This window comes from Ictalurus punctatus, chromosome 11 (genome assembly GCF_001660625.3).
Source record: "Ictalurus punctatus breed USDA103 chromosome 11, Coco_2.0, whole genome shotgun sequence".
Lineage (NCBI taxonomy): Eukaryota > Metazoa > Chordata > Actinopteri > Siluriformes > Ictaluridae > Ictalurus > Ictalurus punctatus.
The window spans coordinates 27,223,699-27,249,847 of record NC_030426.2 but is presented as its reverse complement, the minus strand read 5'-3'; the positions used below and the strand labels follow the sequence as shown (position 1 = coordinate 27,249,847).

The following is a 26,149-nucleotide window of genomic DNA, read 5'->3' as shown; positions in this document are numbered from 1 at the left end:
GTGTGTGTGTGTGTGTGTGTGTGTGTGTGTGTGTGTGTGTGTGTGTGTGATGAGTGTTTTGGTCTCCACACTGTACTGAAGTCGTTATTAAAGAGGGGGAACTACTGTTCCAGGCGGTTGTGTGTAGGTGATGGTGCAGGGTTACTGCGGGGTGACGCCACTATAAAATCCTCATCGTGTTTCTTTTTATTTTTTAAACAGATTATACATTTTGTTCAAGTTTTTAGTCCTTGTTTTAACAATTAAAATTATTGTGTGTGTGTGTGTATATATATATATATATATATAAAATTATTTAAAGAAGATTGGTTGGCTCATTTAAACCCGGATTATTGTTTTCTTTATTTCTGAACCCAGATTTGTTTTCGTTTTGATGATTTTTTTTTTTAATGTCGATCATTTTACTTTACATTTTACTTCAGATCATTATTTACCTGAATTGTTTTAGTTTATATTATTTTCTTGACCTGAATTATTAGATTATTATTCATAATCCAATAAAACATTTTAGTTACATCATTTTGAAAATCTAAATAAAAATGACAAATTAATACTTATTTATTTATTTATTTATTTTTTTTAGACATCACATATAGTATCCTCAAACTTTTTTTTTATTGCTGGGAAATTGTTTGTAAAGCTATGTTTGGTGATAAGTCTGGTATTGTTCAGTCCCTGCAGGATTCAGTGATGTTGTGATCGCAGAAATGAACTCAAAATCGAGGAAACGCCACAATATTCGGAGGAGTTTTACAGTTTTCAAAATCACCGCAGATTTTCTGCAGATTTGGGCCGAGATGTGTCCTGTGATGTCATCAGGACGTGCGTTCAGCCAAAACTCTTCAGCTAAAAGCTCCCATTCACCAACAGACATCACCATGAACAAGCACGCAGAACTATTTCCTGTCATTCAAAAAGCTTTCCTCCAAAACAAGCACAAAACTGCGCGGTCCTGTTCGGCCTGGGTATAGAGGAGTCTTAGAGAATGCTGATGTGATGTTTTTGTCGCATCTCCCAGCTCTGCCACAAAGGAAAGTGTAAAGTAACCGGAACTACTTCTTCCTGTATTGCTGCAGTGTGTGGAAGAAGATTTTCTCTGATCTCTTCCACGTTCGCTTCACCCCAGACCTCTCACACATCCTTGCCGTGACGTGGCCAGGAACTCATTTCAATTATTTTTCAGAATTGATCTTTTTAAAGACCTCCCATGGATTTCCGCATGACTGAGAGTTTCTGTAGACCTTCTCTGCCGGGCTCCGGTGGAGTTTACTGACAACTATTTAGTCAGAGTCAAAATAACCTTCATATTCATTCACTTCGATTTAGCAGAATGTTCTAGACTTTACTGTACAACGAGCAAAATATACAAAGAGAGTGTTTATATTGAACTATATATAAATTAATAAATATTAACACAATTCGATTATATTTAGTTAAATAATTATAGTTTGGATTATTATTTTATATTATTTAGCTTTATGTTACTTTTACCCAGTTAATTAAACCCATTTTTTTTGGTGATTTGAATTTTTATTTTATTACTTTAGATTATTTAAACCTGGGTTATTTTCTTTTAAATTGTTTTCTAACCCTGATTATATTGAAACCTGTATTATTTTATTTTAAATTACTGTATTTCTTAATCTGGTCTGTTTTGGTTTCAATTATTTTTCATCAGATTATTTTTGTATAGATTTTTTTTAACCCAGGTTAAATTAGTTTAGATTATTACTAACCCAGGTTATTTTACTTTCAATTGTTTATAACCCGGGTTATTGCGGTTCAGATTATTACAGTTTAGATTAGTTATAACCCGGGTTATTCTAATTTAGATTATTTATAACCCGGGTTATTGCGGTTCAGATTATTACAGTTTAGATGATTTATAACCCGAGTTATTCTAATTTAGATTATTTATAACCCGAGTTATTCTAATTTAGATTAGTTATAACCCGGGTTATTCTAATTTAAATTATTTATAACCCGGGTTATTGCAGTTCAGATTATTACAGTTTAGATTATTTATAACCCGGGTTATTCTAATTTAGATTAGTTATAACCCGGGTTATTCTAATTTAAATTATTTATAACCCGGGTTATTGCAGTTCAGATTATTACAGTTTAGATTATTTATAACCCGGGTTATTCTAATTTAGATTATTTATAACCCGGGTTATTCTAATTTAAATTATTTATAACCCGGGTTATTGCAGTTCAGATTATTACAGTTTAGATTAGTTATAACCCGGGTTATTCTAATTTAGATTAGTTCTAACCCGGGTTATTTACGGCTGGTGTTATGACTCCAGTTGCCCGGATGCAGTATTTTTATTTGTTGAGTGCATGACTGACTGATTGATATTTTTGTGCTCGGTTGCTATGCGGCGTGTTGCGCGGTGTTGCCATGGCCCGTGTGCGCATGCGCAGTGAGCGCAGTGTGTGTCGGGACGCTGGTGGAGCTATCTCCAGGTGTTCCTCTCAGAGCTGGAAACTGCGTGGAGGAGCAGCAGTGCGGCGCAGGGAGGATTCAGTCCTGAACCTCAGCACACAGTTCGGTTCGGTTCGGTTCGGTTCTCTCTTCAGTCCGTGTCGGTGTGTGTGAGAGAGAGCGAGAGAGAGAGAGGCCTGAGGAGAGATTCCGCGTCGGTGAAGGAGGAGGAGACGCCGAGGAGAGAGCGCTAAAGCCGGCTGATGATTTCAGGGAGCGGCGCTGAGGCCCAGCAGGCGGAGCAGGAGGTCCAGTCCGGTTCAGAGTGCAGAGGAAGCGGGGAGAGGGAGGAGGAGAGCATGGTGAGTCCGGGCCTGGGGCGCGCTGAACCGGGACACACACACGGAGCTCATGCCCCGCCCTCATAGCTGCTAACCGGCTAACCGGCTAACGAGCTGCGGGTTTATCTCCTTCATCTCCCAGCAAACTTTACACAACCACAGAGAGGGAAATCTCTCACAGTTCCACACCTCTCTAAAGGGGAAAGTAACTAACACACTCAGAAGGGCGATAGAAGCGTTCAGATGACGTCATGGGCTAATTTGCATATCAAAACGTGTTACAGTGAGATTTTCAGAATATACAATGTGTAAGAAATAAAACACTTGAGGATGTGACGTCATGGGAAAATAATCAAGTGATTTATTCCTCTTATACCTTGGATATTTGCCAACAATTATTTTTTTTATATTTTAAAGAACAATTATATTTTTTATCCGTTTATAGTTACATTTAAAGTTGCTTTTCGTTATCACTTACATTATGGCACTTTTACTACTGTTAATATCACCAAGAGAGTTTAAAATGAAATAAAGCACAGGGGGACAAATAGCAGTGATTGGTCGTCTGGAGCGACGGGGATCGGTGATTGGTCGTCGGGAGCGACGGGGTGATGTGATCTGGAGGGGCGTGTGGAGGGCAGGACAGTCGCTAATATTTGCTTAAAATATCACTCGATTTTTTGCTATGTGATTTTTTTTGAATAGTCACTAAATCTGCAACACTGCCTCCTAATTTCATTATATTTATTTCTATTTTATTTTACTTTTTGTTTTATTCCTAAGTTCTCCACTCACACGACCTCAAACAGTAGATTTAAACTGTAAACTGTTCTCTATTATTTTAACACTTTCACTAGATTTATTCCAGCTGGTGTTCAGCAGTAGAAGTTACTTATTTACACCTACTTTAGGTGATGAATAACTGAACAGTGACTGTGTGTACACACACACACACACGCGCGCGCGGTTTCTGTATGTACAAAAAGTAAATACAGTAATGTCACATTTCACACCAGTGTACTTAACTCTGCTTTCCTGTAAAGGAAATCGTTTTCTTTGCTGTAAGTTAATCAAGTTTGATCAGCATTAAATAAAACACTGCGTGTGTGAGAAATAAACGGAGTGATTGAGTTAATCTGTTTTTGGGTCGAGACTAGTTGATAGAGGACGTGATAAAGGACACACGTGTGTGTGTTTCCGGTCAACTCCGAGTTTAAACCGTGTTCACTTTACATCCACATCATCATCCTCACAGGGTGTGAATTAAACTCATATCTCTTCATTAAAACGATCCTGAACTGAGAGAAGTATTTTTTTTTTCCTTTTTTCAACAAAAACCCGGCTGCGTTTCGGTTTTCGCCATGTGCTCACATTTACTTCCGGATAAGTCAACGGACGTGGTTGGGGACCAATCAGAACGCGCCTTTTACATGACGTAGCATGCGTTCAGCTTGCGATAATCGTCAAAGAGGAGGCGGGGCGTATGCGCGTGAGTAGGCTGATGATTGACGTGTGTGTTGGCCAATCAGAGCCGCGCTGACCTTCTCACCGGCATTTGGACCGTGCGAGTGTGCGCGAGGATTCTCAGCGCTGAACTTTACACCTGTGCGCAGCTGGATTTTTGCGATTTTTTAAAATAAAGAATAAACGCGTTAAATCTGGATTTATATCCCTGTCAGGCGGCTTCAGCGCGAGTTCAGTGACTGGGAAAGAGATAATAGATCATCATGCTGCTGTTTGTGGAGGTGAGGCTGTTTATCCGCGTGGCTTAGTCGCGAGGCCGCGAGCTTCCAGTTTAAACCTCATTGAAGCAAATAAATGAATAAATACTCTCAATAAAACAATAATAATAAAGTGCGATAAATCGCGTGTAGTGCAGTTTTGTTTAAATGTGTAACTTGATAAAAGTTTTAAACGCGGGTCTCTTTTTAAGCTGTTGCTAGTTTGCGGAGTTAGCCGCCACGTGAGAGAGCAGAGGAAGCTAACTGCTAGCGGTGAGGGGCGGCATGGCACGCGCTGCCGGCGTAGAGCTAATTTAACAACTTTATATTTGATTATTACTTTACTAAAATACACAAAGTGAGTGTGTGTGTGTGTGTGTGTGTGTGTGTGTGTGTGTGTGTGTGAGAGAGAGAGAGATGCAAAACGGAGAGGTGATCACATCTGAGGAGAAAAAGCCATTTTGTTTTAGATTATTTTACATTAAGAGCATGTTCCTATTTATTTATTTATTTATTTATTTATTTATTTATTTAAAATGACTGTAACTGAAATGTTATAAATGTTTATTTTACAGATTAAAACCTTGTCATCTAAATGCAAATTATCACTCATTAAAAAATAAACTTAAACTGAACAAAACGCGCGCGCTGTAGAAAATAAAATAATTATTGCGTTAAATAACAGTATTCTACTAAAATCTCTCAAACAATAAACATTATTGTTAACATAAATTATACACTAGTTAATAATATTGACCAGGATGTTTGCTGAGAACTTAGTTTTTACTTTCAAATTTCCCTCTTTTTAAGTTGTTATTATTATTATTATTATTATTATTATTATTATTATTATTATTATTAGTGGTGGTGTTGGAGTGAGAATGTAAGCTGAGGGTCTCGTGCTGCTGAAGGCTGTACACTTGTTCAAGGGCACTAGGTGTAGTGCACTCGGCAGTGAACATCTGAGGCGATACATCTTTATAAATCTCTCCGCTGCTCATGTGGTGATACACACACTCTCACACACTCACTGAACACTTTAATAATAATATATTAAATGCTTTCATTATACGTTTTATTTATTTATAAAACGTACTTCAAAAATCTCAAGGTCACCTTTATGAGTGAGGATAAAAGATTAGAATATAAAATAAATAAAACAGTAAAAATCATTCAGAAGGAAGAAACGTAAAATATTACGCTTCATAAAAAATTACAAATAATATTTTATAAAACATGAATTACATCTGTTGTTTGCTTAAAGACGTTAAAATAATAATGTAAATACGAACATGAATGAGTAAATAAAAACAGAAGAAATAATGGGAAAAAACAACCAGAATAAATTATATAAAAATAAAAGTAGCAATAATAATTGAAATCGATGCATTAAAAAAAAGAAAGAAAAGAATAGAATAGCAAATTTCTCACGATGATTTTATATTTATACACTGTTAAATTGTTACTTTAAATTATGTTCATTTTGTTAAATATAATATCAATAAATACATTCTAGAACCAGTTTAGTGATGTGATAGATGAGTGTACGTCTAATTCACACAGAAATAATGAGTTTTCATGTGGAATTTAAACTGAAGAAATTAAAATTCAAAACTCATTATTCTTTGTTTTAATTTTATTAATAAAGTAAACATATGGTCGTATGATTGAGAACGCGTACACTCACACACACTCTCACACACGGTCTGTGTGTTGTGCTCAAGGTTAATCAGATTAGCTGTGTTAGATCTTATTTAAACTCTGTGTGTGTGAGCTACACACTCCTCAGTGTCTAAACACAATGCGGAAGGCTACAGTAGAGGCCACATGTCTGTAATCCCAGCGTGTGATTGGCTGAGACGACTCAACACTGGAGTTTTGTGTGTGTGTTTTTTGTTGTTAAGGTGACCGCAAAGGGAACCGGTCTGAATCCTAACGCTAAAGTGTGGCAGGAAGCGTCAGCTCCTCTCTCCCACAACGCAGAGGAGGCCACGGGAGCTCCTGATTGGCTGCAGGAAGACCATGCCCCCTCCCAAAATCTGGATGGTAATTAACACACTAACACCTGGCGCTCCTGGGCCGGGCACCGGGCGTAACGCAGTCGCATCCGCTTTACTTCCACTAAATACATTTATTTAAAAGAAGACACATCAGTAATAATGAGTCTTTTATATCATCCCCCCCTCGGTTTCTCAAAAGGTTCCAGGACTTGTGTGTAAACGCTTTGCTTTGTTTCTCTTCAGGAGGTAAAGGGTACAGTGCTGAGTGTGGAGACTCCACCCCTTCTGGAGACCCCGCCCCTCCAGTAGACGCTGCTCTCCTGAATGGCTTTGACCTGACTGAACTGGAGTACTCCCCGTACGGACCGGGTCAGTGTTCAACACACACACGCACACACACTCCATGCACGAATATCGTTATAACATTGTGTGTGTGTGTGTGTGTGTGTGTGTGTGTGTGTGTGTGTAGTGGAGGAAGAGATGTCTGAGGAGAGTCTGAAGGAGTCCCTTAAGAAACAGTTGGAGTTCTGCTTCTCCAGGTAATGAACACTCTCTCGCTCTCTCTCTCGCTCTCTCTCTCGCTCTCTTAAAGCAGTAGTGTGTAAGGGTTAGTGCCCCCCCTCGCCAGATTGGATTACAGCTGCAGCAAAACACATTAATGCCCTAAATCCAACAGCTGCCTTTTAAGGAAAAGAGGAGGGGCTTTTCTTTCATCTAGGGCGGAGTTTATTTCAGAGCCAGAAAAATTCCAACACAAGCCTGAAGTGAAGAAACCGATCAGGTTCATTACACTGCAAAGTATAAATAGTTGCTTTTTCTAGAATATCTTTAAACAAAAGTTGGTAATGTAGAGAAACTTTTAATGAAGTATTTAATAAGTGATTTTTAAAGTAATCATGACAGAAAGTGTGTGTGTGTGTGTGTGTGTGTGTGTGTGTGTGTGTGTGTGTGTAGAGAGAACCTGTCGAAGGACCTGTACCTGATCTCTCAGATGGACAGTGATCAGTTCATTCCCATCTGGACCATCGCAAACATGGAGGGTGTAAAGCTCCTGACCTCTGACCTTGACCTGATCGTGGAGGTGCTGAAAGGTACGAACAGGTGACTCACTTCTCACCTTTCACCTTCTTCAGTTTAAGTGACGGTACTCGGTACTCACCTTTTACTCCTTTTTACTTCGCAGCGTCTCCCCTGGTCCATGTGGACGAGAAAGGTGAGAAGGTTCGGCCCAATCACAAGCGCTGCATCATCATCCTCCGAGAAGTTCCTGAGAGCACACCTGTGGAGGTGAGAGCGCACGAGACCCGCCCTAAAAGAGGAACACAGACGTGTGTGATTTGAGATGCAGCCCTAGTCTGTTCTCAGCACACTTTCACGTGGTACTGTTCTGCCCCCTGTGTTTACACCGGTGGTGTTCATTTCTGAGGATGTGTGCAAGCGACACTCCAAACAACCACAAGGACGCACGTGGTGGCCATGTTGTGTGTGTGTGTGTGTGTGTGTGTTTATGTATATTGTGTTTGTGTCTCTCAGGAGGTTGCGGCTCTGTTTAAAAGTGAGAAGTGTCCTCAGGTCATTAGTGTTGAATTTGCTCACAATAACAACTGGTACATCACCTTCCAGTCTGATACTGACGCTCAGCAGGTACCACACACACACACACACACACACACACACACCAGAATCAGTTACTCTAGTCTGTCTGTTCCATAACGCCTCTGTTCCTGTTCTCTTCACAGGCGTATAGATATTTACGTGAGGAAGTGAAAACGTTTCAGGAGAAACCCATCATGGTGAGTTTTACTCTCGGGGGCAGGGGCAGTTTTAACAGCATTATTAGGGTAGTTAGGGGTCACAGTGACATTTTTAACAATGCACACACACACAGCTGCAGAAATGGTTCTGATCAGTGTCTCAGACTCAGTTTGCTGTGTTTACGCTGTTTGGTTCTTGCTTTTATATCTTCTTAAATAATTATTTGTTTATAAATATACAGAGTGCGCTTGTGGTGGGGGTGGGGGGCTTATTTCAGAGCCTGGAAAGGAAGACCCCTGAAACGGATTAAAAAGAGGAGGGTTTGTCAGGGTGTCGCTTTAAGCTGAGACGGGGCAAGTAAATAGACGCATCGTGGTGGTTTTTTACAGCTTGTTGGACGTTTGAGAAGTCTTTCACATCACCATAACAACCAGAGAGACCCCCCCCCCCCCCCCCCCCCAAAAAAAAAAAAAAAACAGTGCTGCTTGACTTAGGCCCACCCCATTTTTCCCCATAAAAGGAAACTTGTGTGTTCTTAGTTTTTAATTTTTTTATTATTTATTTATTTATTTATTTAATTTATGAGCATTTTTAAAATGAAAGATAAAATCCACGTGTTAACTGGTCTGTTTGATGTACTTATCTTATTTCTATTTATCCAGACGGATAGACAAACTTATTTCGTTCCAGACAAATAAAGTTACATATCACACCTTTAATGTGCCGTTAACTCCAGCGTGGGCTGTTCAGTGCGGAAGGATAACCTCACTCGTTCGTTTAGGACTGTTTACTCTTAAACGCTCGTTAAGACCCTCGTTTCGACATGGTTTAGTGCCGCGTTTGTTTAGATATCATTTTAGGGCTAGTTTGTTTACACACATTTGAAGCCTTTTTATTTTGGACCTTGTTTGCGTGGTCGTTATTTCAGGGCCGGTTCGAAGCCTCGTTTGTGTAAACGTGGTTTGTCGGTGGTTTTATCCTGCCGTTTTCTCCCCCGGTGATGATCAGTATCGCGCTTGGAAGGATCCAGAACCGCTGCTGCTGTAGAGATTCCTTTTTATTCTTTCTCTCCTCTCTCACTTCTCTTTCATCACTACTTCTCTCTCTCCATCTGTTCTCTCGGTGCGGTTGGTTCTGCCCTAATGACCGTGAGATTATGAGATCTGAGGGGGTCCAGCACACGTTCACGAATAAAAAATGTCGTTATTTACCTTGTGTAATATTGACGTTAAACATTTCTGTTCTCTCTCTCAGGCTCGCATTAAGGCCATAAACACCTTCTTTGCTAAGAACGTCTTCGGCGCGGTGGACTCGGCCGTGTACGCGGGAGCTGCTCAGTCTCAGTACTCGTCTCCGCTCTACCTGCAGCAGGTGTTCCAGCCTCAGCAGTATCCGCTCTACAGCCTCCTCCCTCCCTCCTGGAGCCCGTCGCCTGCGCCTTACTTCGAAACACCGCTGGTAAGGAGATGCCTGCGTAGATGCCGAAGATATTGTTGTCGCGGTAACCACGGTGGGTGATAACAACACCGCGTACAAGTCGCCCTCCTTAATAAAGTTCAAACTGAAAGAGAATGCGACAGAATGAGCTGAGCTGAGTAGCTAGCTAGGACAAAGTGAACATTGTGGTAAGCTGTGTGTTATTTTTCTGTCTATCTGACGGTGATGTGATGTGGTTGCTACGGTGATGAGAAGGTTAATTTATGACGATCGGGCCGTCAACCGAGGACGGCACAAACTGGGTTATGTTCGTTTATTTTATTCTTTCTGTCCAGAGATCTGCTCCCTCAGGGTCAGGGTTATGTGGAGTATACATTGGGTTCATTTATGATGCGTATTAACATTTTGCATGTGTACGTACTGAGGAGTTTGCATTTTCTACCCACGTGTGTGTGTGTGTGTGTGTGTGTGTGTGTGACCCAGTGATGAGAAACCGAAGCGCATTAGAGGGATCCGGAGGGGAAGAGTAAGGACTTTCGGGAATTCTCTCTCTCTCTCTCTCTCTCTCTCTCTCTCTCTCTCTCTCTCTCTCTCTCTCTCTCTCTCTCTCTCGATTTCTTTTCCTCAGTTGCTCTCTTTGTTCCTGAAAGTTCCTCTCCTCCGTCTCCGTCCCAGTGAGCGTTGAGATTATGAGATCTGAGGGTCCTTGTGCTTCAGGGAAGATGTTTAGGTCAGCGTGTTCTGTATGTGACTGTGTGTGTGTTTTAACTCCTGTAGGCTCCGTTTCCCAACGGAAGCTTTAACGGTTTCAGCGGAGCAGGAAGCTACAAGAGCGGCTCGTCTCCCCTCAGCATCGCCCGGCACTTCCCCCGCAACCGGTACGAGCATCTCAAACTTGGGATCGGATTCACCTTTAAAAGGCTGTTGGTTCTTACACATGATGTTTCTGTTAATATACGGGGCAGTTAAATATCATTCAGTGTGTGTGTGAGAGAAATTTTATTATTATTATTATTATTATTATTATTATTAAGTCTCTCACGTCTGGTCTAAAGAGAGTAAATCTAATCAGGTTAGACAGACAACATCCTGTTTAGATTAGATTTTACCACACAGACTGCCATCAGTTTTAGTGGAGAACCTTAAATAGTGCACCGTCCCACAAGGTTCTCTTCCAGACCGCTTCAACATGTACTTCACACTCGAGATGTTTCAAAGGAGTAGGACGTTCATGAAATGTTCTGGAGAAGGTACTAATATCCAGGTGTGGGGGGGGAACAGCACAAGAGTCAAGACGATGTTCTGGAGAAAGCGTGTCCAAGGACTGTGCTAATATTAGCTATTATCTAGGTAATGTTGTAGAAAACGTATGACCTTCTAGAAAGAAAAAGGTGGAAGTGCAGAGATGTTCTGGTGGAGAGGAGTGCGAATATCGTGGTTCTGGTTTGGAGTTTGGTCACCATGATGGAGCTTCGTTATTTTTGTTTGTAGGAGCCAGGTGAAGCCGCTGTCCCGAGCCGACGGGCCTCACGCGGACGGATTCTCGGGTCTAAGCGGTACACAGAACCCCCGGTCCCCAGGCCCAGGACCCACTTCTGACTCAGTCACTTCCTCTGACTCTCCACTGTCTCCCAGTGAGAACGGACTCAACGACCCGGGCAGCAACAGGGCCAGGTTGGTCCATACACACACTGCAAATATTAGCACAGAAAATGTTCTGGATAAATTAGAAATCTCCAGATGTTCTGGAGAACAACACTTGTTCCTGTATCTGACCCAGTGATGAGAGAATGAAGCGCATAGAGGGAAATCCAGGAGTCGAGGGCGTGGCTTTTTCTGTCTTTTCTCTCCTCTCTTGTCTTTGTTCTTCTCTCCTCCTCTCTAAGCCCCTCCCACTCCTGTCCCAATGAGCGGGAAGATTATGAGATCTGAGGGTCAGACACAACGAACAGTTACGCATTTAATTAAGACTTAATTTCTAGCAAACCTTCATTCAGTTTAATAGACTCTGTGTGTGTGTGTTTAAGGAGAGGAAGTTACCGTGGCCTGAGGCGAAGGAGGGAAGACGAGCGAACGGTAAATCACGCAAATCACCTTTCTAGCTTTCGTATCTGTTTTATTTGTTTTGCTAATTTTTTTTACCCTACCTTTACAGAGGCCCCTCCCATCAGCCGAGGTCAAAAGCCCGCCTCCCAAGTTTGACCTGGCGACCTCCAACTTTCCTCCTCTTCCAGGGGGCGTGGTCACGTTGACGGAGAGTGTTCTGGAGAATCGCATGGCTGATGTAGTGAAAGGCCTGAACAGAGACAAGGTGCAGAATCAGAAGTGTTTAAATCCTTGTTCTTAAACTACTGTAGAAAACTAACCAGCACCTCCTGACCAATCACAGTCCAGTATTCTGCAGCGCCATGATGTAATAAACGTTGTGTTTGTGACACGTTATTAAGTAATGTTAATTGTGTGTCTTACAGTTGGACAGCAGTAAACAGGAAGTGAATAAAGATTCTCGGGCTGCTCAGGAGGAAGTGCCAGGTCCTGTTCCTGCCACGCCCACATCTACACCCACACCCACATCTACACCCACGCCCACACTGCAGGACACGCCCAACTCCAGGTGTGTGTTTTCATAACCACTTTATAAAGACTGAGAACAGGAAGTATGCAAGGGCGGGGTGGAAGTGTGACATTGTGTAGTGATGTCATCGATATATTAAATGAAGGAAGCTCATTTGTTCTCTCTCTGTGTTCAGTGTTTCAGTTCAGGTGAAGATCCCAGACGAGTGTCGGACCCCGACAGACACCATACCGGTCCTCAGTCCTGCTCCAATCATCAGCACTGCTTCTCAGCCTGACTCCACCCCTAAACCCACACACTCCGCCCCCTTCAGCACACTTGTACAGGTACGTTCATTCTAATCTTAAGGAGGCTTGTTCAGGCTACAATATTTATCTTCTCATAACCAGTTCAACAATAAACGAAATGCTAATCAGTTATTGGTGGATTAAAAGTAATAGGGCGGGGCTTTAATTTTTTTTGCTTTGAACTCCAGGAGCCTCGGAAACTGAGCTACGCAGAAGTGTGTCAGAAACCCCGCAAAGACCCTCCACCTGCACCCTGTCCGAGCCCCACCCCCGACCCCGCCCAGTCTCCGCCCGTGGTCAGCCAGCCACTCCGGGAGCTCGGAGTGAACAAAGCGGATCCGGAGGCGAGTCATCCTGCCGAGAAGCCGTGTGAAGGAAGACCGCCGCGTGAGCAGTACCGACGCGGCAGTGTTAGCAAGGGGGCGGGGTTCAAGCTCAGAGAGCAGCAAAGACGGCCCCCTCAGGGACGACGCTCCTCCCCTCACACCGGATACAACAACAGACGCAGCGGGAAAGAACAGAACATCCCGCCGAGATCGCCGAAGTGACTGTGTGCGGGACGTTTCTGCGCTTTACATCAACATCGTGTATAAATATTTAATGTAAAGAGTTTATAAATTCTATAGAATCTATTAAAGTATAAAAATATAAAACTGCACTACTTCTGGGACGAACAGGCGGCCGACACGCCACGGCACGCACCGCTTACATACAAAAAAAAAAAAAGGGAAGATGAAGTTGGGACGTGACCCTCAGGATCTGTAAAGGCGTGTGTGGTTAAAAAGAAACACGTGGATGGGGAAATGTTTCTCGCCGCATCTCGGTTTTCCTCCCGTAACAAGACACTAAGCTTTAATGTGTTTCTTTTTAACGTACTCTTCATTCAGAAGAAAACAGAAAAACATCGAGGTGCCGACATTTACGCTGTATAAACGTAGCACTTACGATTGGTTGCTATGGCGATGGGTGGGGTGGGGTGGGGTGGGGGCCCCTGGAAAACCACCGCGAATGCAGTTCACCAAAGGGGAAAGGACACGACACACTCCAGTGTGCTTCTGTTGGGACTTTCACTTTGTAGCTTTAACCAAGTGAACTTTGACCTGTGAAATCATGAGCCAATAGGAAACAAGGAGGCGGGGACTATATTGTTTAGTTCATTTGAGACAAATATACGTCTCCGCTGTTTATTTTTGAGTATATAAGTAGCGTCACACCGAACTTCAGCCTCACAGAAGTTTTGTTACGGTTTCGTGACTCACGTTAACGTCACGTCCACCGAAATACATTTGTTTGTTTGTTTGTTTGTTTGTTTGTTTGTTTGTTTTTTGTTTTTCTTTCTCCTGCTAAGATTTTCTTGCTAGCTATGTTAGTAACGTTGAACGGGGATGTAAAGATGATGCACACTCCCCTGTGTGAGAAGTTAAGATGTTTGGATGCTTGGTCTTTCAGGAATCATGTGAGATTCATTTTCATCTCATGGTTTAAAAAAAAAAGTTCCTGCGGTTTTAGAGAAACGTTGCTAACGAGAGTGAGCGCAGAAGAGGAGGAGTTAGGAATTCGCTGGAGGATGTTTCTCAGGATGAAGGGAGGAAGTCGGTGTGACGTGACCTCAGAATAAAAAGCAGAGCACTCGGAGAACAGAGAGGAGAAGCGTAACGTAGCGGGTTTTACGGCCGCTGCGTCGTCCTGTGCCAGTTACGCAACCTCAGCAGCTCATCGCATTATATGCTAATAAGTGTAAAGCTTAGGGGCGGGGCCATCTATCGGAAATATATCACAATATTTACAGTCGTGTTTTGAAACCACTTTGACGATTCTTTTATTTAACGTTTAAATTAATCAAACGCTGACAGTTTATCACAGTATCAATGTTGTATCATGTCCCGCGCTACTGCTGTCTCCTGTGGGCGTGGTCTGTCCAGCATTGTGGGGTTTGTTTTTAAGTTTTGTTCAGAAGTAACAGTCGCTTCTGAAGCTGTTTTAGTCAAACAGATTAAATCCGTTGTCTGATTTTGTAAAAATATATATATTAATATTAATGTCCACATATACGCAGATGTAGCGGTGCGCATAATTAATTACCCTGATGTAATAACTGCGACCGGCACACAATTGCGTAATGTTGCTCGTCTTCCTGCTCTCATGTCTTTATTATACTTTATGGTATAAATGAAATCCATCCTCTGCTGTACAATAATAATAATAATGTGATGGAAATTTTAATGTGTGTGTGTGTGTGTGTTTAATGTATACAAAGTGTGTATAATACCTATAGAAGGTGTGTGTTGGATTTACGGGAAAATCGTTCGCGTGAACATCATGTGGATTTCTGAATCATTTTGGTTATGATTCTGACTCTGAGTCAATTCATCTGTTCATTTAAATGTTAATGGTTCATCGAATGAATTCATGAATCGTTTTGATTGTGATTCAGAGTTGAACTGTGTTAATTATATTTCCTCTAATGTTAACAGTTTGTGTTTAAGCGCGTGTGTGTGTGTGTGTGTGTGTGTGTGTTGAGCGTCCTGACTTTATAAACGGACATGATCTTTATATTCTCATGGTGTGAAACGTAAACGGCACAAAATCCAGACCAAAGTCCAATCAGCAGAGAGACAATCTCAGGAAATGCTGTTTAACTGCAGTGATTCCCCATAACCCTACGACTTCTGACCTCTGACCCTCATTAAGCGCTTGATGTTGAACTGTTGCGTCTGATTGGTTGCTGATGAAATCTGAATTTTGTGTGTGTTTGTGGCTTGTGAATGTTTCTAAAACTTTCTGAAGGGGATTAAACTCGTCCCAACTCGTGTTTTCCCCCTCTGTTGTTTTTATTTAGTGTTTGTATTTATTTGCATTAGCTCCTGTATCAGTGTGTTTGTGGGTTTTTTTTTTTCTTTTCTTCATCCCAGTGATAGATAATGTAGACATTGTACCACTAAATAAGGGAGTTTTTAATTATTATTATTATTATTATTATTATTATTATTAATGAATTAATTTGGACTGATAAGCAGTTTGTGGTGTAAATCTAAACCCGTTCATTTGTTTCAGGTATTTTAGCATTGTATGAGGGTTTTTTCTCTCTAGAGGTTTCTAGTAACAGGATTGCTAGAATTTATTTCTTTTGTTTTACACTTGTTTTTTTCGTCCTCTCACTTTTTTTTTTCTTTTCTTTTCTTTTTTTTTTTTTTTTTTTTTTTTAAATAAATGGAGGTTGATAGCCAACATCTGGTGAGTAAAATGTATTGAACACGTGGTCGTAAAAGATCTACAGAATTGTTTAAAATGATGAAGCGTTTAAAATAAATAAATGATGAAATGAGCTACATTTGTTTTTGTTGTGAGCTTTATTAGTCATCTACATCTTTTACAGAGAGAATTTTATTTTAATCACACTCTTATTTTGAGTTTTATTTGAATCACATTTTAAACTCTTAACACTAGTTATTCTTTTAATTACAGGTTTGTATTTTTTTTACTTCCCCAAAAACATTTAAAATTATTTAAATTTACACATTTGTTTTTCATTTGCATTTTTTAAAATGACACTTTTTTTAAACTTTATTTTTTATTTACATTTTTTATTTTAAAATAGATTTAAAATTACATGTTTTCTCTTTATTTTTATTCTAATTACACATTTCTTTACATTTAATATCAAATGTATCTTTTATTTAAAATATTTTCTCACAAATTTTACTGTTTTATTTGATTGGTTTTAATGTGAAATTTTTTGAAGTTACATTTGTATTTTAACTTTGATTTTTAAACAACACTTTGTTCCACTCTTGTAATTAGCATTCTATCACATTTCTATTACGAATTTGATTACTTTTTTTTCAATCATTTTTTGTTTGAGGGAAGAAATAGATCCCGATCGCGCCTTTAATAGCCACCACTTCCGGGTCGGAAACCGTAAACCCTGTTGCGTCATCTTAAATCCCGTTCTGTGTTTGCGTCATCGTATCGCGAGATTTCCTGCGCTCGGGATGAAGGAGTAGTGAAGGCAGCAGCTCGGGAGAGTGCGCGAGGGAGGAGCGGGGTGAGTTAGTAAACACCGACAGTGCGCGAGACCTTCAGTGTTGGCTAACCCTAGCGCGCGACGCTTTAGTATAGTTTGGTGTTTATTCTGGCGTTTAAAACCAGTGGTTTTTCTTTTCCATCTAAGGGCGAGTGTTTACACAACATACACCGAGCTGTGAATTAGCTTTAGCATTAGCCTGTTAGCTCCATCCACCTACATACTTCAGACTCTAGAGCTAATGTTAACGCTGGCTAGCTTAGACAGTCGGTCAACTCGCTAGTTCCGGTCGCCTGACTGATGATGTATATATTAATATAGATGTGTATACATGTTTAACGGAGTATATTCGGTCACTGGTGGTGAAGTTAGCCCGCAAGCTAAGATAGCGCGAGCGCTAGCAGATGTGTCAGGTTGTCCTTACAGCTCGCGCGCGCTCGCTCGCTCGCTTGCTGTCTCCACATCCTCCATCATTTAACTACATGTGGGTTTGTTTTTATTTTTATTTAAAAAAATTCGTTCATGCATGGAATTAAAGTGTCACGGCTTTAAGAGAAGAACATGCTTAGAGCATGCTAGCGCCCACACACACACACACACACACACACACACACACACTCGTGCACGGAGCGGAAATGAGGCGCGCGCTGATTTATCTGATTTATAACGTGTCATTAGGAGGTTATAATGCGTGTTATAGCGAGTAGAAGGAGCTCAGAGTCGGGCTCTAACCAGAAAACATCAAATACTGAGAACAGAACACTGTTTAGGTGTTAAACCGAGTCACTACTTCACACAAATACTATAATATCTGCTGTTTTCAAACTTACAGTTTGGTTAAAGTGTGTGTGTGTGTGTGTGTGTGTGTGTGTGTGTGGTTATCACAGTATCCTTGTGTACTCTGTTATTTTTAAATCATAGTGTGCATGAAGGGAAAAGCGATTCGACCCAAAAATCCCATCAGGATACTTGATGTTTTTACGATATTTACAAAATAACTATTGATCTTGAGATCAGAGCTGTGATACTCCGATATAATATCCATATCATGACCGATTATATACCATACACTTTTCCCTTTTTAAAAAATTATTGTATACATATATAGTGTGTGTGTGTGCCAAGTTTATATTTTTTTAGTCTTTAAAATCGTAGAATAGCAATTTATTTCTTTTCAGTGATCATTTATTATTATTTTTAAATATTTGACCCATATGAAGTAAAATATAAAACATTAAAAATGTGTTTTGTTGGTGTATCATTTTTAAAGTATGGTGATAATATCTGTGGGTCGTATTGCTCGGCCCCGGGTTCTGATAGTATTCAGGTTTTTAAAATTTATTTATTAGGTAATTAGTGTCCAAAGAAACATCCAGCACTAAAATGTTAGGTTTTAGTTATTTTGCAGTCGCGGTTAAAAATCGTACATCGTTTAAAAAAAATTTAAAAAAGAAAAAAGAGGACTTTGTTGGCTGTGAGTTGAGATCAGTGTGGGTGTGTGGTGATGGATGCACAGTGGTACCTGTTGGGAGGGTTTGGTGTTGGGAGGCAGCAGGGTGTTGAGTAATCTGAGTGCCTCATGGAAGAAGCTGCTGCTGGTGCTGATGGTGGTGGTACGGACATTCCGGTACCGTCTACAAGATGGCAGGAGGGGGAAGACTCCATGAGAGGGGTGGGAGGAGTCTGAGCTTTGGAGATGAGGCTTTAATATTGGGTGGAGAGACGCTGATGATCTTCTCATCTGATCTGCTCTGTATCATCCTTCTGTAGAAGGTGGTGAGGATGGGGGGATGGGGGGGTTGCTCTCTTCAGCGCTAACAGTAAGTGGAGGTGCCGCTGCTGGACTGTCTTGGTGAGGCAGGTGGTGTTGAGAGACACGGGGAAGTCCTCCGTCGTGTGCTGTGGTGTCACCAGCAGACTTCATGATGAGATTAGAGCTGAACTTTGCGGCGCAGGGTGAACAGCATCCTTACGTAGTTGTGCTTTTGGTCCAGACGGGTCAGAGAACCCATCTGTAGCTCCGAGAGTGACTGAGATCATGATATGACAGGTTTAATCAATGATGATGATGATGATAATAATAATAATAATAATAATAATAATAATATATTTCTTGTGTGTGTGGTGTTCTCAGAACCCCCTGAAGTGTTCGAGTTCTTTTCCGGCTCATTGTAACTTCTTCCCCTTCTGGATGGTGGTGCTGAAGTGAACCTGGGAGGTGTCGGACGTAAAATGGGCGACGATCGACCTTTTGTGTGCCCCGCCCCCGGATGTGGACAGGTGAGACCTTTTCATGAAGTGGTACTCTGGTCAACGGAGCAGATCTTGTGTGGACAAACGTTTAAATTACACAGACTATAAAACATATAAATATATAAAACTCTGAAAAAGTAGTTCCGGTCACTTTTCCTGAAGGTGTTCTGGTATTCCTACGCCACCTGAGCCACACGACTACAGCAGATTCCCCCGTATCAAAAAGTAGTTCCGGTCACTTTATACCTTCCTGAAGCTTCTGTGGGATTCTTACACCACCAGAGAGAGAGACACAACTCCCACAGGTCCTTCCCTCTGAAAAAGTAGTTCTGTTTACTTAACACCTTCCTGTTGTTTGTGTGTTAGCGGTTTACAAACGAAGACCACCTGGCAGTACATAAACACAAACATGAGATGACGCTGAAGTTTGGACACACTCGAACTGACACGGTGATTATTGCAGGTGTGGATTATTCATGTATCATGACTTTAACACACCACACACAGCTCCATCAGCTGCCCAGGAGGAAGTCCAGCTCATCTGTTACTCCATCTCTATGTGTGTGTGTGTGTGTGTGTGTGTGTGTGTGTGTTACAGATCAGACCCCGACTCCCACCCGCTTCCTGAAGAACTGCGAGGAGGTGGGTTTATTCAGTGAGCTCGATGGCTCCTTCGAACACGAGCTCCGTAAATCCCAGGAGGAGGAAGAGCGAAGAACCAAAAGCACGGTGAGATACAGTACTGTTCATTTCATAAGTATTCACCCCCACTGTGAAGTTCTCCAGAATTTTCTCGTGCTACAACCTGGAACCGAAATGGACTTTCGTTACCCCGTGTCTCCATCTCCCTGCCGTGAAACATGGTAGTGGTAGCGTGGTGTTCCGGAGATGCTTTTCATCAGAAGTATTAGGGCTAGCGTTGAGGGTGAGATGGATGAAGACGAATACAGGACAATCCTAGAAGAAAACCTGTTCCTGAGACTGGGGGCGGAGCTTCACTTACCGACAGGAGGACATCATGAGCTGCATTATAAATTGATTAGTAATAGTAGTCCCGTACTAGATGCTTCTTCTTTTTTACTTCCTATTTTTGGTCATTTTGGGCGGGGCTTGAGCTTCGATGACGCGTGTTTCTGATCCTCCGTATATTTGGCTGAATTGTGGGATTCATCTTCACTTTTTTATGGATTTTCTTGTCCAGCTTTCTGCTGCTCCTCCCTCCGAGATAAAGGAGCGAGACGGACCTCTGGAGATCGACTCTTCTCCTCCGGACAGTCCTTCATCTGTCTCCAGCATGACCGACTCTAAAGACTCGGAGACGCTGGTGAAGGAACCCGTTCCCATCAGGAAGAACAAGGTGAGGCTGAGAGGCGGGAGTATCCACAGGTGAGGGGTGTGGAGTGTGTGGAAGTGTTCTCCAACACGCATCATAAAAACGTCATCTTTTATTTTTTTTGTGTTTCTTTACTTTACATCAGGGAAATATCACAGATGGGGGTTTTTTGATTTTCAAGACGATTTTCACGTCTTTCCTTTAGTAACGTGGGAAAGGGAGAACATCGGTGATCAAATATCTACAGCTGCTTCACAAAAATGCGCAGATTCAAATATTTACTTATTGCCGCTTTAATTTATTTTGTTTTGAATGATATTTACACCTTAAAGCAAAGCTAAGCTTTCTGATAATTTTTCCTACATGGGAAATCACCCCCTCTACCCTTCCATGACATACTCCCGCCCCCAACAAAGTGGGCGTGGTCCGGACGGTTTGGGGAAGGAAGAGGAGTTTTATTAGTGTTTTTTTTTTCTTTTTTCTTTTCTCTAGCTTTAAACTATCCTTCAACACTCTTCTTTTGTGTAATTGAGTAATTTTTTTTGTTTTTTTGTAAACAGGAAGTGCCTCCAAGGACAGCAGCAGCAAGTGCCACGCCCACACCTACCATCGTACGCCCTGGGTCACTCCCTCTGCATTTAGGATACGACTCTATAAACCCCACTCAGCCGTCGCCCACGTCCGTCATCACCCGGACTCCGCCCTCCAACAGGCTCAGGTACGCCAAATGCTCATTAACATTTATTATTCATTAATAAATATGGTAATTAACAGGAGTTCTGTCTCTCTCCAGTTCTCCCTCGGCTTCCTTTCCCATGATGATGCAACTTCCTAACGGTCAGACTGTCCCTCTGCTTCCCAGTCCCGGACAAACATCTGTCATATCAGTGCGTCTGACACACACACACACACACACACACACACACACACACACACATACGTGGGCTTATTTTTTTTTTACTTGCATGTGTGTTTTGAGTCTGATTAAGTGTGTGTGTGTGTGTGTGTGTGTGTGTTTATGTAGGTGGCCAGGTCATCGAATCCAGTACCCAATATTCCTGGAATTCCCGGCCCTCCGCTTGGTGGAAGCAGCAGTGGCTCCTCCTCTCCGTCTGGATACAACTCGCATAACGATGCCAAGATGGTGAGAAACATACTCTCACACACACACTCTCTCTCTCTCTCTCTCTCTCTCACACACACACACACACACACACACACACACACACTTCATTGAGCGTATATAATGTATAGTAACATTATATACTTGCGTCGGTGTATTGTGTGTGTGTGTGTGCACGCTCCTCTAGAGGCTGAAAGCTGCACTGTCACCTCAAAGTGTTAGCGGACCAATACCAAGCCAGAAACCTGAACCCAGTGAGACTCTCTCACCTGCACAGCCACAGGTACACCTGTATACCTGTACATCTGTACACCTGTATACCTGTACCCATTTAGATTTATTCACTGAGCAGACGCTTTTATGCAAAGCAACTTTGAGATTAGGAACAGTACGAGATCCTGCTGTCCGGATTGAGGTTGGAAGTTCATTCCACCACTGAGGGACGGTCAGTTTGAAGGTTCTGGAAAGGAACCTCATGAGGTTGTGGCTTTTGGCCAGACAGGCAGAGATGTGTACTGAGATGGATCTTCAGGCTGGAAGGACAGATAGAGCTGAGTATCTTCAGCATAGCAGTGATATGAGAAGCCATGAGACTCAATCACAGGCCCCAGAGATGTAGTATAAATAGAAAAGAGTAGAGGACCCAGAACTGACCCCTGAGGAACCCCAGTTGAGAGTTTCTGAGATTCAGATACCTCTCCCTTCCATGATACCTTGAAGGATCTGCCTGAGAGATATGATTCCACCCAGCGCAGAGCCATTCTAGTGATGCCTAGACCGGAGAGAGTTGACAGGAGGATCTGATGATTCAAAGTGTCAGAGGCAGCAGAGAGGTGGAGTAGGATAAGGACAGATGATCTCGAGGTCGTAAGGCTTCAGTGAGGGAAAGCAGAGCCGTCTCCGTGGAGTGACTGCTTGTGAAGCCAGACTGCTTGGTGTCCAGAAGGTTGTTCTGTGAGAGAAAAGTGGGGAGTTGATTGAAAACAGATCTTTCAAGGGTTTTAGACAGGAAATGGAGGAGGGAGACAGGTCTGCAGTGGTCTACCGCAGCAGGGTTAAGTGTTGGTTTTTTAAGCAGCGGGGAAACCCGGGCCTGCTTCAGTGAGGTGGAGAAGGTGCTGGTGGAGAGGGATGTGTCAAAGATTAAGAGTCGGTCTGTGCGTGTCTGGGGTGGAGAAATGGTTCCCAATTGATGTAACCTTGTTGGGAGAGAAAGTGGCAAAGTCCGCTGCAGTCAGAGAGGTGAATCTGTACATCTGCACATCTGTAGACCTGCACGTCTCTACACTTGTGCATCTGTACACCTCATCTGTATACCTGTTCATCTGTACACATGTATACCTGCACATCTGTTCATCTGTACGCTTGTAGACCTGTTCACCTGCACATCTGTACACATGTACATCTGTGTGTGTATTTTCTGTTGTCACGTGTATTATGACGTCTATGATCAGTTGTTCTGTTGTCGCACTGTGATGTAATTTGCGTTAACACGTGTTTATTTGTTTCTTTTTATCCGTCACTTTCTCTCTTTCTCACGCTCTCTCGCTAGGTGTCTCCTGCAGCTCCGAGAGGTGGGCGTCGGCGTCGTGGGTCGGAGGTGGAGCCTGACGAGCGCAGACGCCGTTTTCTAGAGCGGAACCGAGCGGCTGCTTATCGCTGCAGACAGAAAAGGAAAGTGTGGGTCAACGCCCTGGAAAAGCGCGCAGAGGAACTCGCCACTGCCAACGTCACACTCACGGTAACACACACACACACACACACACATATACACACATATACACACACACAGGTGGACGTGAGAGTATAACACCATGGGGAATGTCTTTAATTGTGTGTGTGTGTGTGTGTGTGTGTGTGTGTGTGTGTGAGACAGAATGAAGTGTCTCTGCTCAGATCTGAGGTGACGCGTCTAAAGGAGCTCCTGCTGGCTCATAAAGACTGTCCCATTACTGCCATGCAAAAAAAAGCCTACCTGGGTAAGAGATGATTTATTTACCTGTCAGAACATCAGCGTGAGCAGAGTTTCATCCTCCCGAGTGGTGCAGCAGAAGAACATTAGCCCTATTGTCCAGAGATCACGAGTTCCAGTGGCCATCCGTGGCCCGGAGTCTGAAAGGCAAAATTGGCTGTGCTCTGGCAGAAGCTCGCTCACCTGTCAATCACAGACATGCTAGCCAATCGTGTGCATCTGTGAGCTTGTGTATGAGGAAGAGGGAGGATAGCACTTTCTTCCGAGTGTGTTACCCCGCCCCCTGATGCAGCACGAGCAGTTCGATAGATGCGGTCGGCAGCTTCACGTGTCTCGGAGGAACACCCCCGTTAACAGATTAGCATTCCACAATGAAATTAATTAGTTAATGAAATGTGCAGGTTAGTTAGTTAGTTAGTTTAGTTAGTTAGTTAGTTAGACTCCGCCTCCATGTCCCTGATGTAATACCCTGTGTTTTGGTACTGCATGACCGGTTCTAGATTGGGTTCTGTGCTATGACTTTGCTCTGTTTTTGTGTGTGTGTAGCTGCAGGTGTGGACGAGAGCTCGGTATCGGCGCTGGTTCTGCCCGTCTCGGTTCCGGCTCCGGTCTCCGTTAACGGACTGAGCGTGCGAGCGGCGGAGGCGGTGGCCGTATTGGCGGGGATGGGGTCGGGCCAGTGGAGCAGCGCAGGAGCAGGCGGAGACACGCCCACCCAATCACAACCCACCTCCAGATGATGTCCATGCGCTACGGCCAACGGGAAGGAGGCGTGGCTCAAGGAGGTGGGCGTGTCACAGGAGCGCATTGTTCTTGAACTGTTGAAACCACTCCCCGCTTTTCACTCTCACCGTTTTCTCCTGACTTAAGTGTGTGACGTGTCACGTGATGTCGCTGGCTGACTATACAGACTCGGACGCACTGCAGGAAAACACACACACACACACAGAGAGAGAGAGCGCGAGCGAGCTCATATCCTGTACTTTCTCATGTTACATTTTTATAACTCTGATATATTTCTTTGGTGTTTGTGACTGCATGATTCGTTCAGACCAGTTCACACGAGCAGGTGACAAGTCGCTCATGTCGCATGTGGGCGTGGCCTGTCCTGCGTTCCTGTGGGAAACGGAGAACGCTCTGATCAGTGTGCAAATCGAAACGGTTGTGTGATTTTACATGTCGCGCTCGGCTTCGTTCTCAGATTAGATTAGCAAAGCAAGCTCACGTACGCTCACCAAAGATCTCTGCTCCTTCCTCCCAAGCTTTATTTTTCCTCGCTATCGAGAGGGCGGATATGACCGGAGAAGACGAAACCATGGTTATGCGTTTTTCTTCTGTTTTTGCGAGAAATAATCGCAGGTCGGACCTGAATTTTGCCACAGGATCGTTCGAGTGATTTTACCGCATCGTACCAAGTTTGTAAAGAAATCTCGATTCAGAAGTTGCTGAAATCTCCGTACGCAGAAAACGAACCCGTTGCCTTGTTGCTCGCTAGTAGTGTGAACGTAGGTTTAGACGCGTTAACGTGCTAGGCTCCACCTCTCTTCTCGCTGCACTTCCTTCTTTTTGTCCTAACAACTCAGAACAATAAAAGTGGAAATCCTTCCGTGGAGGAAGAGCGTGGAGGAAGAGCGGCGTAATTTTATACGAGTGTTAATATCGGTCGGTGTGTACGGCGCGTGTACGGCACGTGTACGGCACGTGTACGGCGCGTGTATGGCTAGCGTAAGCCGCACACAGTCACATTGTTTTTAACAAAATGATCTGCTTTTGTTTATTTTGACAGTACAACAACTCGCATCATTTGTGTGATTTACAGGTTTTAAAATCATTGTAGGATCTCAGGACACACACACTCACACTCTTTTTATATATATATATATATATATATATATATATATATATATATATATATATATATATATATATATATATATATATCGTGAAAGGATTATCATACAGCAAATATTAGGAAGAAACCATGCTAATCATTAAAGCTAGCGCTAATCACTATTTAACTCGTTTTTGTTCACTTAAGTGCTTTGTTTGAGCAGTTAGTCATAGCGACACAATTTAAGAATGAGTGAGTGTGTGTGTGTGTGTGTGTGTGTGTACAATACATATGAGAATTTAATCTCGCTCAGACAGGAGCTGTAAGGTGTAATGCTGAGCTTTTTCGTCATCACACTTTGATAAAGTTTTCAGTTAAAGTATTTGTAAATGTGTCGAATTGCTCCTTTCAGAGACGGGACTACTTTTGTTTTGGTGTAGGGGTACCACAGAACCTTCAGGAAGTGTAAAGTAACCGGAACTACTTTCTGTTGGAAGGTTCTTGTCTGTAGTAATCTCTCTCTCACACACACACACACGCACTCACACTACACCAAATCCTCATGCTCAATATTTATTATGTCTGTTCCGCCCCGCCCTCATATACAATCGTGTGTGTGTGTGTGTGTGTGTGTGTGAGAGATGTGCTTTATGAATATGAATGAAGAGCGTATCCTTTGTGTGTATCACGTGTGAGTGTCGCTCCTCGGCCGACTCTAGGGAGCTGTAAATATCAGTGAGTATATAAAATAATAAACGAGTGTCGCAGCATCGCTGTCTGTATATGAACTAAATGAAATGGTCCTGAAGATATATTGTAATAAATAAACATTTGATGGAACTCAGCAGAGTCGAGGGTTTTCACTTTGCAGCACTGTTCTCCACTCACGAACACCAACCTTCCTTATTAAATCGGGATTTTGAGTTTAATTTTTTTCTCAGGTTTGGAGAGTTTTAGTGAGCTTTGACCCATGCGATTTTAGAATTGTGCCAGCAATTTATAGAAGGAAGTCTCAGGCACACAGTTTGCATTTATTACGTTTGCATATCTTCATATCTCTTTTCAGTAC

General features: G+C 42.5%; 2 protein-coding genes across 5 annotated transcripts in view; both read left to right on the top strand.

The window, feature by feature from the left end:
* Positions 1-2,445: 2,445 nt before the first annotated feature.
* Positions 2,446-15,740, top strand: larp4ab (La ribonucleoprotein 4Ab). Of its 2 annotated transcripts, none has more exons than XM_017479472.3 (16): positions 2,446-2,790; positions 6,395-6,536; positions 6,734-6,859; positions 6,960-7,029; positions 7,445-7,581; positions 7,674-7,777; positions 8,024-8,134; positions 8,230-8,283; positions 9,500-9,703; positions 10,460-10,560; positions 11,174-11,356; positions 11,710-11,758; positions 11,838-11,993; positions 12,154-12,296; positions 12,433-12,583; positions 12,733-15,740. In XM_017479472.3, the coding sequence occupies exons 1-16, from the start codon at positions 2,692-2,694 to the stop codon at positions 13,090-13,092; spliced, it is 2,190 nt and encodes a 729-aa protein (XP_017334961.1). In that variant the 5' UTR covers positions 2,446-2,691; the 3' UTR covers positions 13,093-15,740. The 2 variants fall into 2 exon arrangements, with proteins under 2 accessions (XP_017334961.1, XP_017334962.1); XM_017479473.3 differs by lacking the exon at positions 2,446-2,790 and adding an exon at positions 4,299-4,514.
* Positions 15,741-16,487: 747 nt separating this feature from the next.
* The window catches only part of atf7b (activating transcription factor 7b), a 10,133-nt gene continuing 471 nt past the window's right edge, over positions 16,488-26,149 (top strand). The window contains exons 1-12 of one of the 3 annotated variants that reach the window (XM_017479476.3): positions 16,488-16,589; positions 18,703-18,848; positions 19,188-19,284; positions 19,420-19,550; positions 20,023-20,178; positions 20,715-20,872; positions 20,948-21,041; positions 21,179-21,298; positions 21,465-21,560; positions 22,830-23,018; positions 23,154-23,256; positions 23,796-26,149. The exon at positions 23,796-26,149 is cut by the window's right edge and continues 471 nt beyond it. In XM_017479476.3, coding sequence (XP_017334965.1) covers positions 18,801-18,848; positions 19,188-19,284; positions 19,420-19,550; positions 20,023-20,178; positions 20,715-20,872; positions 20,948-21,041; positions 21,179-21,298; positions 21,465-21,560; positions 22,830-23,018; positions 23,154-23,256; positions 23,796-23,989 — 1,386 coding nt within the window. In that variant the 5' untranslated portion in view covers positions 16,488-16,589; positions 18,703-18,800 and the 3' untranslated portion in view covers positions 23,990-26,149. The other 2 variants (XM_017479477.3, XM_017479478.3) reach the window with 2 other exon arrangements.